General features: G+C 41.0%; 2 protein-coding genes across 2 annotated transcripts; both read right to left on the bottom strand.

Annotated features, from left to right (window-relative positions):
• Positions 1–1,696: 1,696 nt before the first annotated feature.
• Positions 1,697–8,548, bottom strand: MYCBP (MYC binding protein). Its single transcript, XM_081225825.1, has 5 exons — positions 8,445–8,548; positions 8,178–8,250; positions 4,567–4,615; positions 4,194–4,323; positions 1,697–2,928 (listed from the first exon to the last, which is right to left on the bottom strand). Exons 1-5 carry the CDS (start codon positions 8,526–8,528, stop codon positions 2,884–2,886), a joined length of 381 nt encoding a protein of 126 aa, XP_081081951.1. The 5' UTR covers positions 8,529–8,548; the 3' UTR covers positions 1,697–2,883.
• Positions 8,549–8,771: 223 nt separating this feature from the next.
• On the bottom strand, positions 8,772–11,442 carry GJA9 (gap junction protein alpha 9). Its single transcript, XM_081225821.1, has one exon. The coding sequence runs from the start codon at positions 11,346–11,348 to the stop codon at positions 9,804–9,806; it is 1,545 nt and encodes a 514-aa protein (XP_081081947.1). The 5' UTR covers positions 11,349–11,442; the 3' UTR covers positions 8,772–9,803.
• Between the last annotated feature and the right edge of the window lie 634 nt (positions 11,443–12,076).

Genomic DNA, 12,076 nt, shown 5'->3' with positions numbered 1-12,076 from the left:
TCAAATATTAGATTACGGTCTTCATTACCCACTGTCTTCTCTGTTCCACATTAAACATACTCAGTTCCTTCAGCCATTCCTTCTACAGTAATGTCCAGTAGCACTTCCTGTGATGATAGAAATGTTCTACATCTACACTGCTCAATTGTTGCTAGTGTGACTGAGGAACTGAATTTTAAATTTTGTTTAATTTTAATTGCCAGATGTGGCTAGTGGCTACCCTATTGGACAACACAGCCTTATAGTTTCAAATGCACTCTCCTTTATATGCAATTGAGCTTGTCAACATCCATCAAATGCCTGACACCTACAATGCAATACTGACCAATACAGCCTTCAGGGTGACTGTTCAGCACCTGGACAACATTTCTATTAATGCTTTCCAGAATGGAATTTTTTTTTTAATATCCATGGAGTATAAGTGGTTCACAATGATAGTCACTGGAACTAGTACTTTGTCAGCAATCCTAGTGCCTAAACTTGTATAGCTACATTTTTTAACCTAAATGTAAGACTTGATATTTCAACTTTTTGGCTTGGGCTGTGAAGTTTAGGTACTTCAAGTTGTTGATCATTTTCAAGCTCATTTCAATATAGTCTACCAACCAGCACTTCCAACTTTGTGGCACTTAGAGAATTAGCATTACTACCATCTGACCCATATGTAGTCCTTTACAATTTGCAAGGTACTTTTACATCCATTATGTTTAATTTGATCCTTACAATACCTTGTGAGGTAGGCAAGATAATGAAATCTACATTTTATAGATAAGGCAGCTGAAACAAACAGGAACTAAACGGACTGGATCCTTTTTTACTCCATTGAGCATCTTCTTGTATACTGTCTTCATCCAGATCCTTGATAGAAATGTTGAAGAGGACCTCCAGAGGCCAGGCTGACCCTGAATTCATAGCACTGACTGATACAGCAGTTTAAGCAGGTCAGTTCCCCCAAAAGGTCTGATTATCCAACCCACAGGTTGCCATTCTGTTCAAAAGGATGGTACAAGAGACAGTCATCTGACTTACATAAATATTAATACCAGTCCCATTGGGAAAAAAGCAGATGAGGGTTGGCTGCCAGAAAAAATTTCTACTTGCCTGTCCACAGAGGGACTGTCATACCAATTGCTTAAGGAAGCCAAGTCTCCCTCTCTTCCAAAACCCCCATGGGGCCATGTTTTATTATTATTTATGGTTCTTAGCACATCCTGTCCCACATTGTAGTTGGTTATATACGTGGCTTATAGCTAACTTCAAGTCATTCACCTTTATAACACCTAGTACTCAGCCCATTGCTGTCCATGTAGGAGGCACTAGAACTGGTAAAACATAAACCAATTCAAGTAAATGTTCTTCCAACTGTATCTGACTCCCCTCCAAAAACAAACTTGTGACTAGAAGAGGCACAGACCATTGCCACATTCCTGCCAACATGACTGATTGAAATGCCCTTATGATTGGCTTGGTCACAGTTTCCAGCAGGTGCTGAGGCTTTTGCTAGTTAAACCAGCTTTCATTGGATTTTGTTTTCTATGTGTGTTTTCACCAAAAAATAAAGACATTTCTCTAACAATAGGGACAGAATACATGAAATAGGACTACTTCTTAATAATGCTAGTCAATCAATAAGGAAAATAGGTCATCAGTAACACAAAACATCTGACTGTAGGTCTTCCAAGAAAGCAAAAAGGACTAACAAACAAGAATATAGTGCTTTACCATTTACAAATCTTTCACATACATCCCATTTGACCCTCACAACAACCCTGTGAGGTAGGCAGCACAGATATTATTCCCATTTAACAGATGAGGAAAGTGAATCTCAGAGCAATTAACTGATGTGCCCAAGGTTCTACAATTAGTAAATAATTTGTATTCATATCAGTCTTTTGCCTAAAAATTCAGCACCCCACCTCCCCTCATACTTGCCTACCTACTTCACAGGGATAATGAAGATAAAATGAATTCAAGGCTAGAAAAATACTTTGAGGCAAAAAAGCACTATATAATTACACCTGCAAACTATAATTTTCCACGATATATGGCTCATTCCCCTTCTTGTCCCAGCTTGTGCGTGAACCCAGAATTTTATATTGCCTCTGTTCTGTGTTCAGCTAAGCAACAAGTAAGGCAGGGGAACAGTGTGATTCTCTTTAAAGTTATATAAATTACAATCAGGATAACTGCTATTATAGCAAGTTGAAAAACAACACAGAAAGGCCAATGTGCAACTGGGACCCACGGAAGCACACAGTAAAGCAAGGCAACATTATCAGATAGGGCATGATTGCATAGAAGGAAACGTGGTGTCAGAGTTCACACTGGTACACACACAGTTATCTAAGGCAAAGTGGTGGCAAAGAAGAGTCATTTGTTCCACATTATATAAACAAGAGCAGAAGATTCATGAGATCCCATGCAACAGTATCTTATGTCACACAGATCTCTCCAGCTGCCTACAGAGAATATAAACAACAGTGTCATCTTCATTTTAAAGAATGACTGTACCTGTGTTCATATCCTGAACTAAACCAAGGAATAGCTCCATGCTAAACTTCCTTGGCTAAAATACAACCAGTACCATCATTCCTAGTCAGACTAATAAACAGAATGTCTTTTAAGGTAATGAATTAGATGGCTGTGTTTAGATTTTTTTTCAGGATTCCCTTTTGATTCTCCTGCTTTTAAGACCCAAAGAAAGTTATATTGAGTTTTTATTGGTGATTCTAAGTATATGTGTTTATAACAGTTAAAGTGTGATAGGTGAATTTAACATATTAAAAGAGTGCTATAGCATCTGTTCAGAAAAGATTATATACTATACAAACTATTCAAGTCATACAAAACCATTTTTCAGTGTCTTTTCAACTGAGAAGAATCCTATTCAGCACGCTTCTCCTCCTGAGGTGGTTCATACTGATCAAGCTATGGGGCAAAGACAGAGGAGTTTAGGTGAATTTGATTCTAAATTGGGTAAAAAACTTAATAGTAACAAAATGAGTTAACTATTATATTCAATTTAATTACTGAATCAGTAAGTTTATATTAAAATCCTATCCTTTTTAAACCACTCAGTTATTTTAATATTTAATATAATCAAACCTAGTGAAAGTTCTTTTTAAATAAACCTTTAAAATTACTGGGAAACTAAAACTTAATTCCCATTCATGACTGCACTACACAAATACTTGATATGCAATAATCTATATCTTCCCAAAGATGTTGTGGCTTATAGTAAGGTACTTTCTTCCTCTCTACCATAAGTTTACTGAACTTTCTCCTAAAAAGCAGAAAAAAAGAACTATGTGACATACATTAATCTAGCCAGTCAATGAGGAGCAGCTAACGCTTTTGACTTAAAAGGTGCCAAAAAGTTGTGTGGCATCTACACACTGTGGGATCTCGGATAATTTCAGACACTGAATTTTCTGTTATGCCGAGCTGGGGTCTGCTGCAACACTGCGCTAAGATTTGAGTTGTTCCAGTTAGCTGTCAGATTTGAGAAGCTAATTAGACTTCACTGTGTTTTAGTTTCCTCACCTACAAAATGGTCTGTGCACCCGTGTCACTTATCTCACAAGGTTGAGAAGATAAAACACATCATGAGAAATGCCTAGAGTCACGTGAAATGCATTATGTGATTCAGATGTGGTAAAATCTCAAAGACTTAAGAGTTGACTAGTTTGAACTTTATGAAAATTCTCACGGGAGCTTAAACAAAGAAAAAACTTCAGCGCTAGACAAAATTAAGGGCAAGCAAATGTACCGAGGTTAAGTGCAGACAAGTTTACAGAGTTAACACATTACAGGGCCACCACATGACTATGCAGATTGTGCACTGCACAATCTAATGGGTTCCATTAGCAAAGCAGTGGCCCTGTATTGACCTATTAAGTCAACTGCCTAAGACTCTAAGAAATCTCCATTTACTTATAAACCACTAATCATTAACCAATATTTTCATCTTTTTGTCGATGAAGGTTCCCAAGAACCTCTTCTTGACCACACTTTGCTCATCCTATTTACAGTTTGCTTGTGGTTTTCTAGACAGGGCATCAGCTTGGCCTTGCAGTTAACTGAGATTGATATTCACCCGCCTCCCTCCCCTACTGTCCATTTTAGTGAGGTTTTGGTCATATAATCATTAAAGGTGACATTATTTTTAATATGAATTCTTTCAAAAATTTTACCTTTGTTTTCAGTTTTTTATTTTCTTCTACAATAGCTTCATATTTCTCTTTCATTTCTGCCAATTCTAGGCGAAGCAGCTCTATTTCTGGATTTTCTGGGGTAGCAGCTCCTAAGTGATGCTTTAAAAAACTAATGTAAAAGTTAAGAATTTACTGAGCTCAATGAAACTAATGAAATAGCCTTTTGAAATAATTCTCTGATGAGAGTTACCCCACCCTACCACAAATATTTACCCAGAGATCAAAATCCAAATACTCCAAGAAAGTAATTTTTTCAATAATCAAAAGTATTTTAAAGGTTATTATCTATGTGAAAAAATACGAGTTCAAAAAAATAAAGGCCTTTTTCTGACTTGAAAAATGAAAAGGATACTCCAAAGCACTATTAGGTTTCTCTGGTTCTTCATATAAGGCTACCAAAACTGCAAATCAAAAAGCAGAAAAAACAACAATTAAAGTCTTAAATTAAAATGGCTGAAATTATAGTCCATACCCCAGTAAATATTGAGTGTCTATTATACACCACGCACATTGCTAGGACTGTCCATACCATGGTGAACAAGAGAGACAAGGTCACTGCTCTCAATAAATTTACAGTCTAGTGCAAAAGATGAACAAGGAACTAGACAAAAAAAGACTATCAAGCAGCAGTATAGGGTAATGGGTTATAGGAGCACATTGGAAGAACACCTAACTCAGCCCAGGGCACCAGGGAAGACCTGGGACCTAGGCAATGGTTTCAGATAAAAAGGGAAGGCCAGGGCCAAAAGAACAACATATTGAGGAACTGAAAATTAAGTGTGTCTAGATGGGAGTTGTGAAAAGTGGGGCTGGAAAGGTGGTTAGGGAGGAGACTAGAGGATCCTGCAAGTTCAGTCAGGCCTTGGTCCTAAGAACAAAATGGCATGTAGTTAAACAGTTATAAGCAGGGGAGTGACAGGATCACTCTTGACTCCTGTGTGGAAGACTTAACAAGTGGGACAAGGATTTAAAGGCAGAAAGAGCAATTAAGAGGCTGATATGGTAATCCAGTTTAAAGAGAGTGACCTGGGAATTCCCTGGCAGTCCAGTGGTTAGGACTCTGCGCTTCCACTGCAGGGGGCACGGGTTCAATCCCTGGTCGGGGAACTAAGATCCCGCGTGCCTCGTGGCGCAGCCAAAAAAAAAAAAAAGGGAAGGAGTGACCTGCACTAGTGTGGTAGAGGGATGAAAACAAGGTAGATACGTTTGAGAAAAACTCTGTAGAGAATCAACAGGGCTATGGTTAACTGTTGAAAGGAAGAAGCTCTGAATTCAAAATATTCTTCAAGAATGAAGTTTCACACACAACATGCTAAACAACCACCAACCAAAAACTTTACCAGTAATCAACATGCTCAAATCAAAATAAATACTTTAGTGGTTTCATATCCAATAGTTCATGTCAGCACTACCTTTTCCATCTTATTATTGAACACATTCCTTCTAGGATATACTACTCAAGTAAAAATCTAAACCAGTGGTTAATTTTTTTCTGCACGGAACTCTTTGAAAAATCTGATCAAAGACAAAAAACTCTTATCTACACTCAAAAAAATGTGCATATCTAGACCCCAGTTTAAGAACACCTCATAAACCAACTTACATGCTTCCCTTATATTTTTTTAGAGTTGTAATAACCCTTCAAATATAGACAGTATTTAAAAAATCAAATGGGCAACTAATACTAACAACTTTCATTAAGTTCTGATACTCTTCTAAACGTACTTACAGCACTGTTTTTTAAGAAATTGGCATATTTACATCATCACTGCCCTCTCCTCTCCTTCCCTCTTCTTTCAGTGTTACAGAACACTTTAATTCCTCTACTTATTACCTTTTTCTTGAAACTATGTACTCAAGCCTGTTTCTTCTTCCATTAATGTCCACTGATCTCTACCAAATTCTAACTTTATAAGACATGAATACTCTTACCCTTTCTTCCCTTCTTCCCCTACCCTTTCTTTTAGCTTCTAAATTTCTGTCAGTGGTAGTTACAAGGTTGATAATTACAGAACATAATGTAAATGTCAAGTTTCCTGTGCTTTTCTATAGATGAAATATACTTCCTTTTAAACAGACAAGAACTCTATACCCAGTGTTTCCCTTTTTGCCTTAGCAGCCAGGATTTTTAGAGGTTGATACAGTGCTCAAAATAACTAAAATGCCTCTTCTTCCAAATATCTTTATCTTTAGCCATCCCTATAGCGTTTTAATGTTAGCGTTTTAATGTGGAAATAAGCTAGATAAAAATTATAAGTTAAATCTGTGTAAAGTACACAAAATCAAACTTTAAATAGATCATATCAGTAGATACTCTGTTGTCTGATGTTACTTAGGAGACTGGAAATCTGGGAAAGTTGAGGGGGAATACCAGTAGATGTCAGTAAGGGAAAAGAAGCCTCTCGTGGTTTCCAGTCTCTCATGAAGGAAAATCCATGTGTGGCCACAAGGCTGAATATCTTCATTTACTTCCCACTATCGTCACTTCTCTGTCCTTACCAGTGTATGTTTCATTCACTCCATCCAGCCACTCTGGCCTCCTTACACTTCCTGAAACTCAACATCACACTTCATTGAGGTCTCTGCTCAAATGCTCTTACGAGAGGCCTTGCCTCACCACCCTACATAAAATGGCACACCCATCCTCCTTATCCCCTTACTTTGCTATGTTTTTTTCATAACACTTACCGCTGGTTGACACTATGGTTTATCTGTCTCCCCCAACTAGGATATAAGTTCATTTACAGCAGGGACTTTTTTTTCCCCCCACTGTTGTATCCCCGGTGCCTAGAACAGACACCTGAATAAAATGGTTAAATAAATGAAAGAAGTGCGCTTGTGGAGTTTTTTGAGGGGTGGGGGAGGTCGATGAAATTCCAAGAGTCTGTGATACCTCCCCAGATGACAGCACAGGTGCTTTCATGTAGTCCCTTAAATGTTTAATGAAACTTATTTGCAAAGAGATAGGAAACTGGTACCTGAATCTAAGGTAGCAACTCAAAATTACCAGCCCAGGCTTGGGAATTAAAAGCCCTGCATTCTACTAAGACCCAGAGTTGCTATTCTCCCAGAATTTTCTCCTAACTTTTGCTTCTGGCCAAAGAGCAGTTACCAAATTATTTCCCAGATACTTACTGTACTTCTCATAGGGACCCAGATCATCATCCCTGCCAACTCCTCTGTTCTGCACCCTTGAAAGTTCCAGCCAGTGAGTTGAGTGATACATAACAGGCATTCGCCTTACGGCTTAGCTAATGAAATAAGCAGTACCCACACTACCTCTTGGAACCCTCCAGTTTCAAGCACCTTATTCATCTACTTAGATCTTGAACCCCAGAGTAAGAGATACAGTGTAACAGCTTCCATTTTTAAAAGTGAAAACAATATAACTGTTTTGATGTGCCCTCAAGCTCTTTAAACTGCGATTCTACTTTAATTGTGAAATCTGCACAAAGTAGGAATTGATATAGACTACGAAACGGGGTTCGGTTGAAAAGCCACAAGCCAAACCGCTACTTCGGGGATTAGGTTCACTTAGCTACTTTATAGCCCGCTTTCAAACCTGGTCATTTCCTCACTTGCCCTTTGTTCAAAGTGTTTCTGTACAGGATTTTGAGGGCTCCGAAAAAAGTGTCAGGAGGGAGGAGTTGGGCTCTCAAGGTCTTTAGCAAACATGCTCACTGCGGCTGCTCAAGGCAAAGCAACGGAAGTTGGAGGGACTTCGCAACAGCTGCAAGAGTTTCACTCCCTGCGGCGAGAGCGGTAGCGAGTGCGAGGCTACCCGACCCCGGCGGCGGCCGGCAGCCAGGCGTGACCCGCCCCCGCTAAACCCCGAGGCCCACCTCGCTGGACCCGGGACGGGTTCCACCTGTTTCCCTCCTGCCCCACGCCACGGCCCGTCTGGGGCGCAGCGCCGAGGAGCACGACGAGGTCACGAGAAACCCTCTCCTGGCCCATGCTCACCCTTGGTCAGCGTGTCCAGCACCCCCGACTTCTCCAAGTACCTCCGGAACTGCTCGCGCTTCGAGTCGGCGGCCTGAGGAGACACGGCGGGTCAGTGGCCGAAGCCCGGGGGCCGGAGCAGGAAGAAGGCGCTGGGAGTCCGGCAACGCCGCCTCCGCCTCGCCACCTCAAGCCCCCCAGACCTACGCGCGCGCTCCCACTCCCACCCGAGCCGACCAGCGGCTAGCTACCGCCCGCATGCCCCCAGCCACGCCGCGCCCCTCTCACTTTGTAATGGGCCATAGTGGCAGCGGCAGCGGCGTAGCTGGCGCCGGAGACCGTGGCGGGAGGGCTCGGAGTGGCACTGCCCATGCGCGGAAGGGCGCGCGCGCCTGCGCACTTGCGAACCACGGGCCGGGATCGCCGGGGTGTGGCTCGTTTTCATGGCGACCAGGACGCTCTGAATGCCCCATAGTGAGCAGAGCCAAAGGAGGCTGCGTACGCCCGCCCCTCTGTCTAGCAAAGCAGGACTTCTCCTTCCTCTTCCGGTTCTCGCAGAGATTCGGTTACTTAGTAGGAGGCTGGGTTTTGGTAACTCCGGACAAGTGTCCAGGTGGGGCCAAGGATGGGCGCGGCGCCAGGGGGCGGGGCCTACTGAGCCCTGGAGCACTAGAACTCATTCCAGAGACTGGGGGTCTCCTGACACCGGAAGTGGGCGGATTTGTCTCAACTAGGACCTCAGGAACTCTGGCAGCGTGTGTGTGCTGGCTTGTCGACTCCCATCTTGAAAAAGGGGGCACTAACGAGGGCAACCGTTGGATTTCCAGTGGCTGGAGGACTGCTTAGAATCGTCTGTTTGGGCTCCAGCTCTTATATTTGGAGTCTCCTTGATTTGTGGCCAACTTGATGTGGGCCTCCGGAGGGTGAGCAGTAATGTGCTAATAATAGCTAGCACTTTTGAGCGCTTACTGTGTGCCTGGCAGTGCATTAAACACATATGTTTCTTATTTTAATTCTCACACCGTCCCTGCAAGGTAGGTACTGTTAGTAAACTGTCAAGGATAGATAACCAGTGAGTAGTAGAGCCAAGACTCCGATCCTGGCACTGAATCACGATGCTATCTATAAACTGGTGAAAGAAAGCGACCAATCTTTTTAGGATTTTATTTACCTAGATAGCAACATTATGATTATATTCAAGAGAGATCAGGTTGCAGTCTATAAAGAAACTGCGTTAAGTCCCAGGGGTAAACAAAGTTTAATCAGTGTCCAGAAGTAAAAGATTAATAACCAAAAGAGGGAATTACATAGATTAAGAACAATCTCTGAAGGCTATGCTCCCTTCAAGGAAAAACCTGATTCCATTTAGCTTCGATTCTGACATGTGATTTTCCCAAAATTAGTGTTATTCTGAAGGGAGCCTGTAGAAAAGTAGTCCTGATTTTGGTAACTCTATGTCTTTGAACTTGAAACTACTCCTTCCCAATTCAGAATTAGAGCCATTTTCCCTTTTTTAAATGGGTTTGCAGTTGTCTATCCAAACAGCTGGTCTGTAGAGCTGCCCTATCTGTTGTTTCTGTGCTCAACCATCATTAAGCTACTTCTTTGATAATGTAATACACAGAATGTCTAAAAACCAACAGCTGTTCAGATCTGAAGGTCTGTGGGAGCCCGCCTACCAATGAGGTTGTTTGTCAGCGACACTGAATGATTTGGAGGACAAGCAGGGGGGTTACTGCAGGTTCTGACCAACTCGGATTCAAAGGACAACCCTCCCAAAGAATCAGGAGTGTCTGGAATGTCAAGTGGATGGAAGTCTCCCTGTGAAGGAGGAAGCGTTCTGATTGTGCTGTCTCTGAGCTGGCCCTTGAGGTTACCTTTAGGAGGTAATGCCTGGTTTTCATTTTCTGCAGAGGGACCCCAAGTAGCACGAAGCCATTTCGGTTTCCAGGTGTAGTTAGCTAGCAGAGAGAAAGCTGTTTGGGGTGACTGCCCCGTGTGGTTGTTCAGATCTATAGCATCACCTGGAATAGAACAGTGACCTTTAGAGTAGTGGTTCCTTTTGCTGTCTTTGCCATCAATTTCTCTTTTTCCCCTCAACTGGTTACCATTAACTTCTTTTCCAGATATTTTATGAGTGTCTTCTTTATTACTTGAGTTGATGTTTTGAAGATGACCACAGGTAGTACTAAGCATGCACATCTCAGAAAGTAGCGTTTCCTGTTCATCCAAAATGCCTTTGTCATCATTTCCACTGTGATTATCAGGATCTGTCTGAAATGCAGGTGGATTTAAACCAGGGTACGCTGCTGTGTGTGTTTGCTTTTCCACTAACAGACTGTAATCAGGTGCAGAAGAGAATCGTTTCAGTGAATTTGCAGATATGTTTTGGTATTTGGCAAGGTTTTGTTTTGACTTGTTGGTACAAAATTCATTATGTTCATCCTTCAATTTATATTGTCCCCAAAGCCCTCTTTTAATCTTTTTAAAACCTAGATGGAATATTTCTAGCACATTTAAGAAAAGTGAAACAGTAGCTATGGATTGCATAAATAATAGGAATATCGTCTTTTCTGTGGGTCTTGAGACAAAACAATCAATTATATTTGGACACGGGTGGCCGTGGCATTTAAATAGAGGCTCTAAATGAAATCCATATAAAAGATACTGTCCAATCATGAACCCAACTTCAACCACAGAGCGAGTGAAAATGTGTATCACATAAGTGCAAAGCAAGGTTCCTCTGAGTGGAGCTTTATTTAGTTTCCTTTGCTCAAGCTCATGCAGTTCTTGCTCCAATCTCCTCCGATCCCCAGGCATTTCAAGCTCTACCTCCTCCAGTTCACCCCTCAGTTGAGCTTTCTTCATCTGCCACTCCTTCTCCAGAACTCTCAGTCTGTACAAAGCATGGCCCATGTAGACCAGGGATGGTGAAGACACAAATATCACCTGCAAAACCCAGTATCTAATGAGGGAGATAGGAAAGGCCTGATCATAGCATACATTTCTGCAGCCGGGTTGTTCTGTATTACAGATGAAGTCAGACTGCTCATCATTCCAGACATCTTCAGCAGCTACACCCAGAACAAGCATTCGAAATATGAACAGGATGGTGAGCCACATCTTTCCAATCATGGTGGAGTGGATGTGAACTTCCTCCAGAATGCGTCCAAGGAAAGTCCAGTCCCCCATGTTTATTTAGTCAGCCATCTTAGCTCTGAACCCCATCAAATAGGAGGCAGATAAATTCTTCCATTCTGAAGGGTGTGCTATTTCTTAAGGCAAACCTATGGCCAAAATATGAACAAAGCATCACTCTTTCAGCATGCTGGTTGCTCTACTTTTTTCCCTAGAAAGTTGTAATAATCTGTTAGCAAGAATATGTTTAAGATGTCAGGAATATAAAATCATTTATGTTTAGACCTTACAATGCAATGGGAAAAAAAAAGATACCTGGAGGAGGGGTGTATATATTCCCTCCTATGAAGAATAGAATTATAGGAATTCCTGTAAGAGAAGAGTCTTCTTACTCAGCTGAAGTTTGTTGTTTTATTTTTTTAACTGAGAACTTTTGGAGAGGTTCCTAAAACTACTGACTTGATCTTACAAACCTATTAAGATTATTTTATATAAAAACTATAACCAAAGTCAATGATTTTTAAATCTCATTTATGCACAAAGGAAAAGGCATGTTAATTTCATAATCCAGTAAGATACAGCATTTAAAGAAACCAAAAGAAACAAATCTGGCTCTCGCTATAAGAATGTAGATTAGTTTTTTAATCCACATTTAAATGTCTAAATTCTAGTTTCTTTCGCAGTTTTTGAGCATTTTCAGAAATCATTTCAGCAATATATTTATGAATATTTATGAAATTATTACTAACTTTGTTGTGAAAATTTTCCAAAAGTTCTCAACT

This window comes from Mesoplodon bidens (genome assembly GCF_964165515.1).
Source record: "Mesoplodon bidens genome assembly, chromosome: 2".
NCBI lineage: Eukaryota > Metazoa > Chordata > Mammalia > Artiodactyla > Ziphiidae > Mesoplodon > Mesoplodon bidens.
This window is presented reverse-complemented; position numbering and strand designations above follow the sequence as displayed.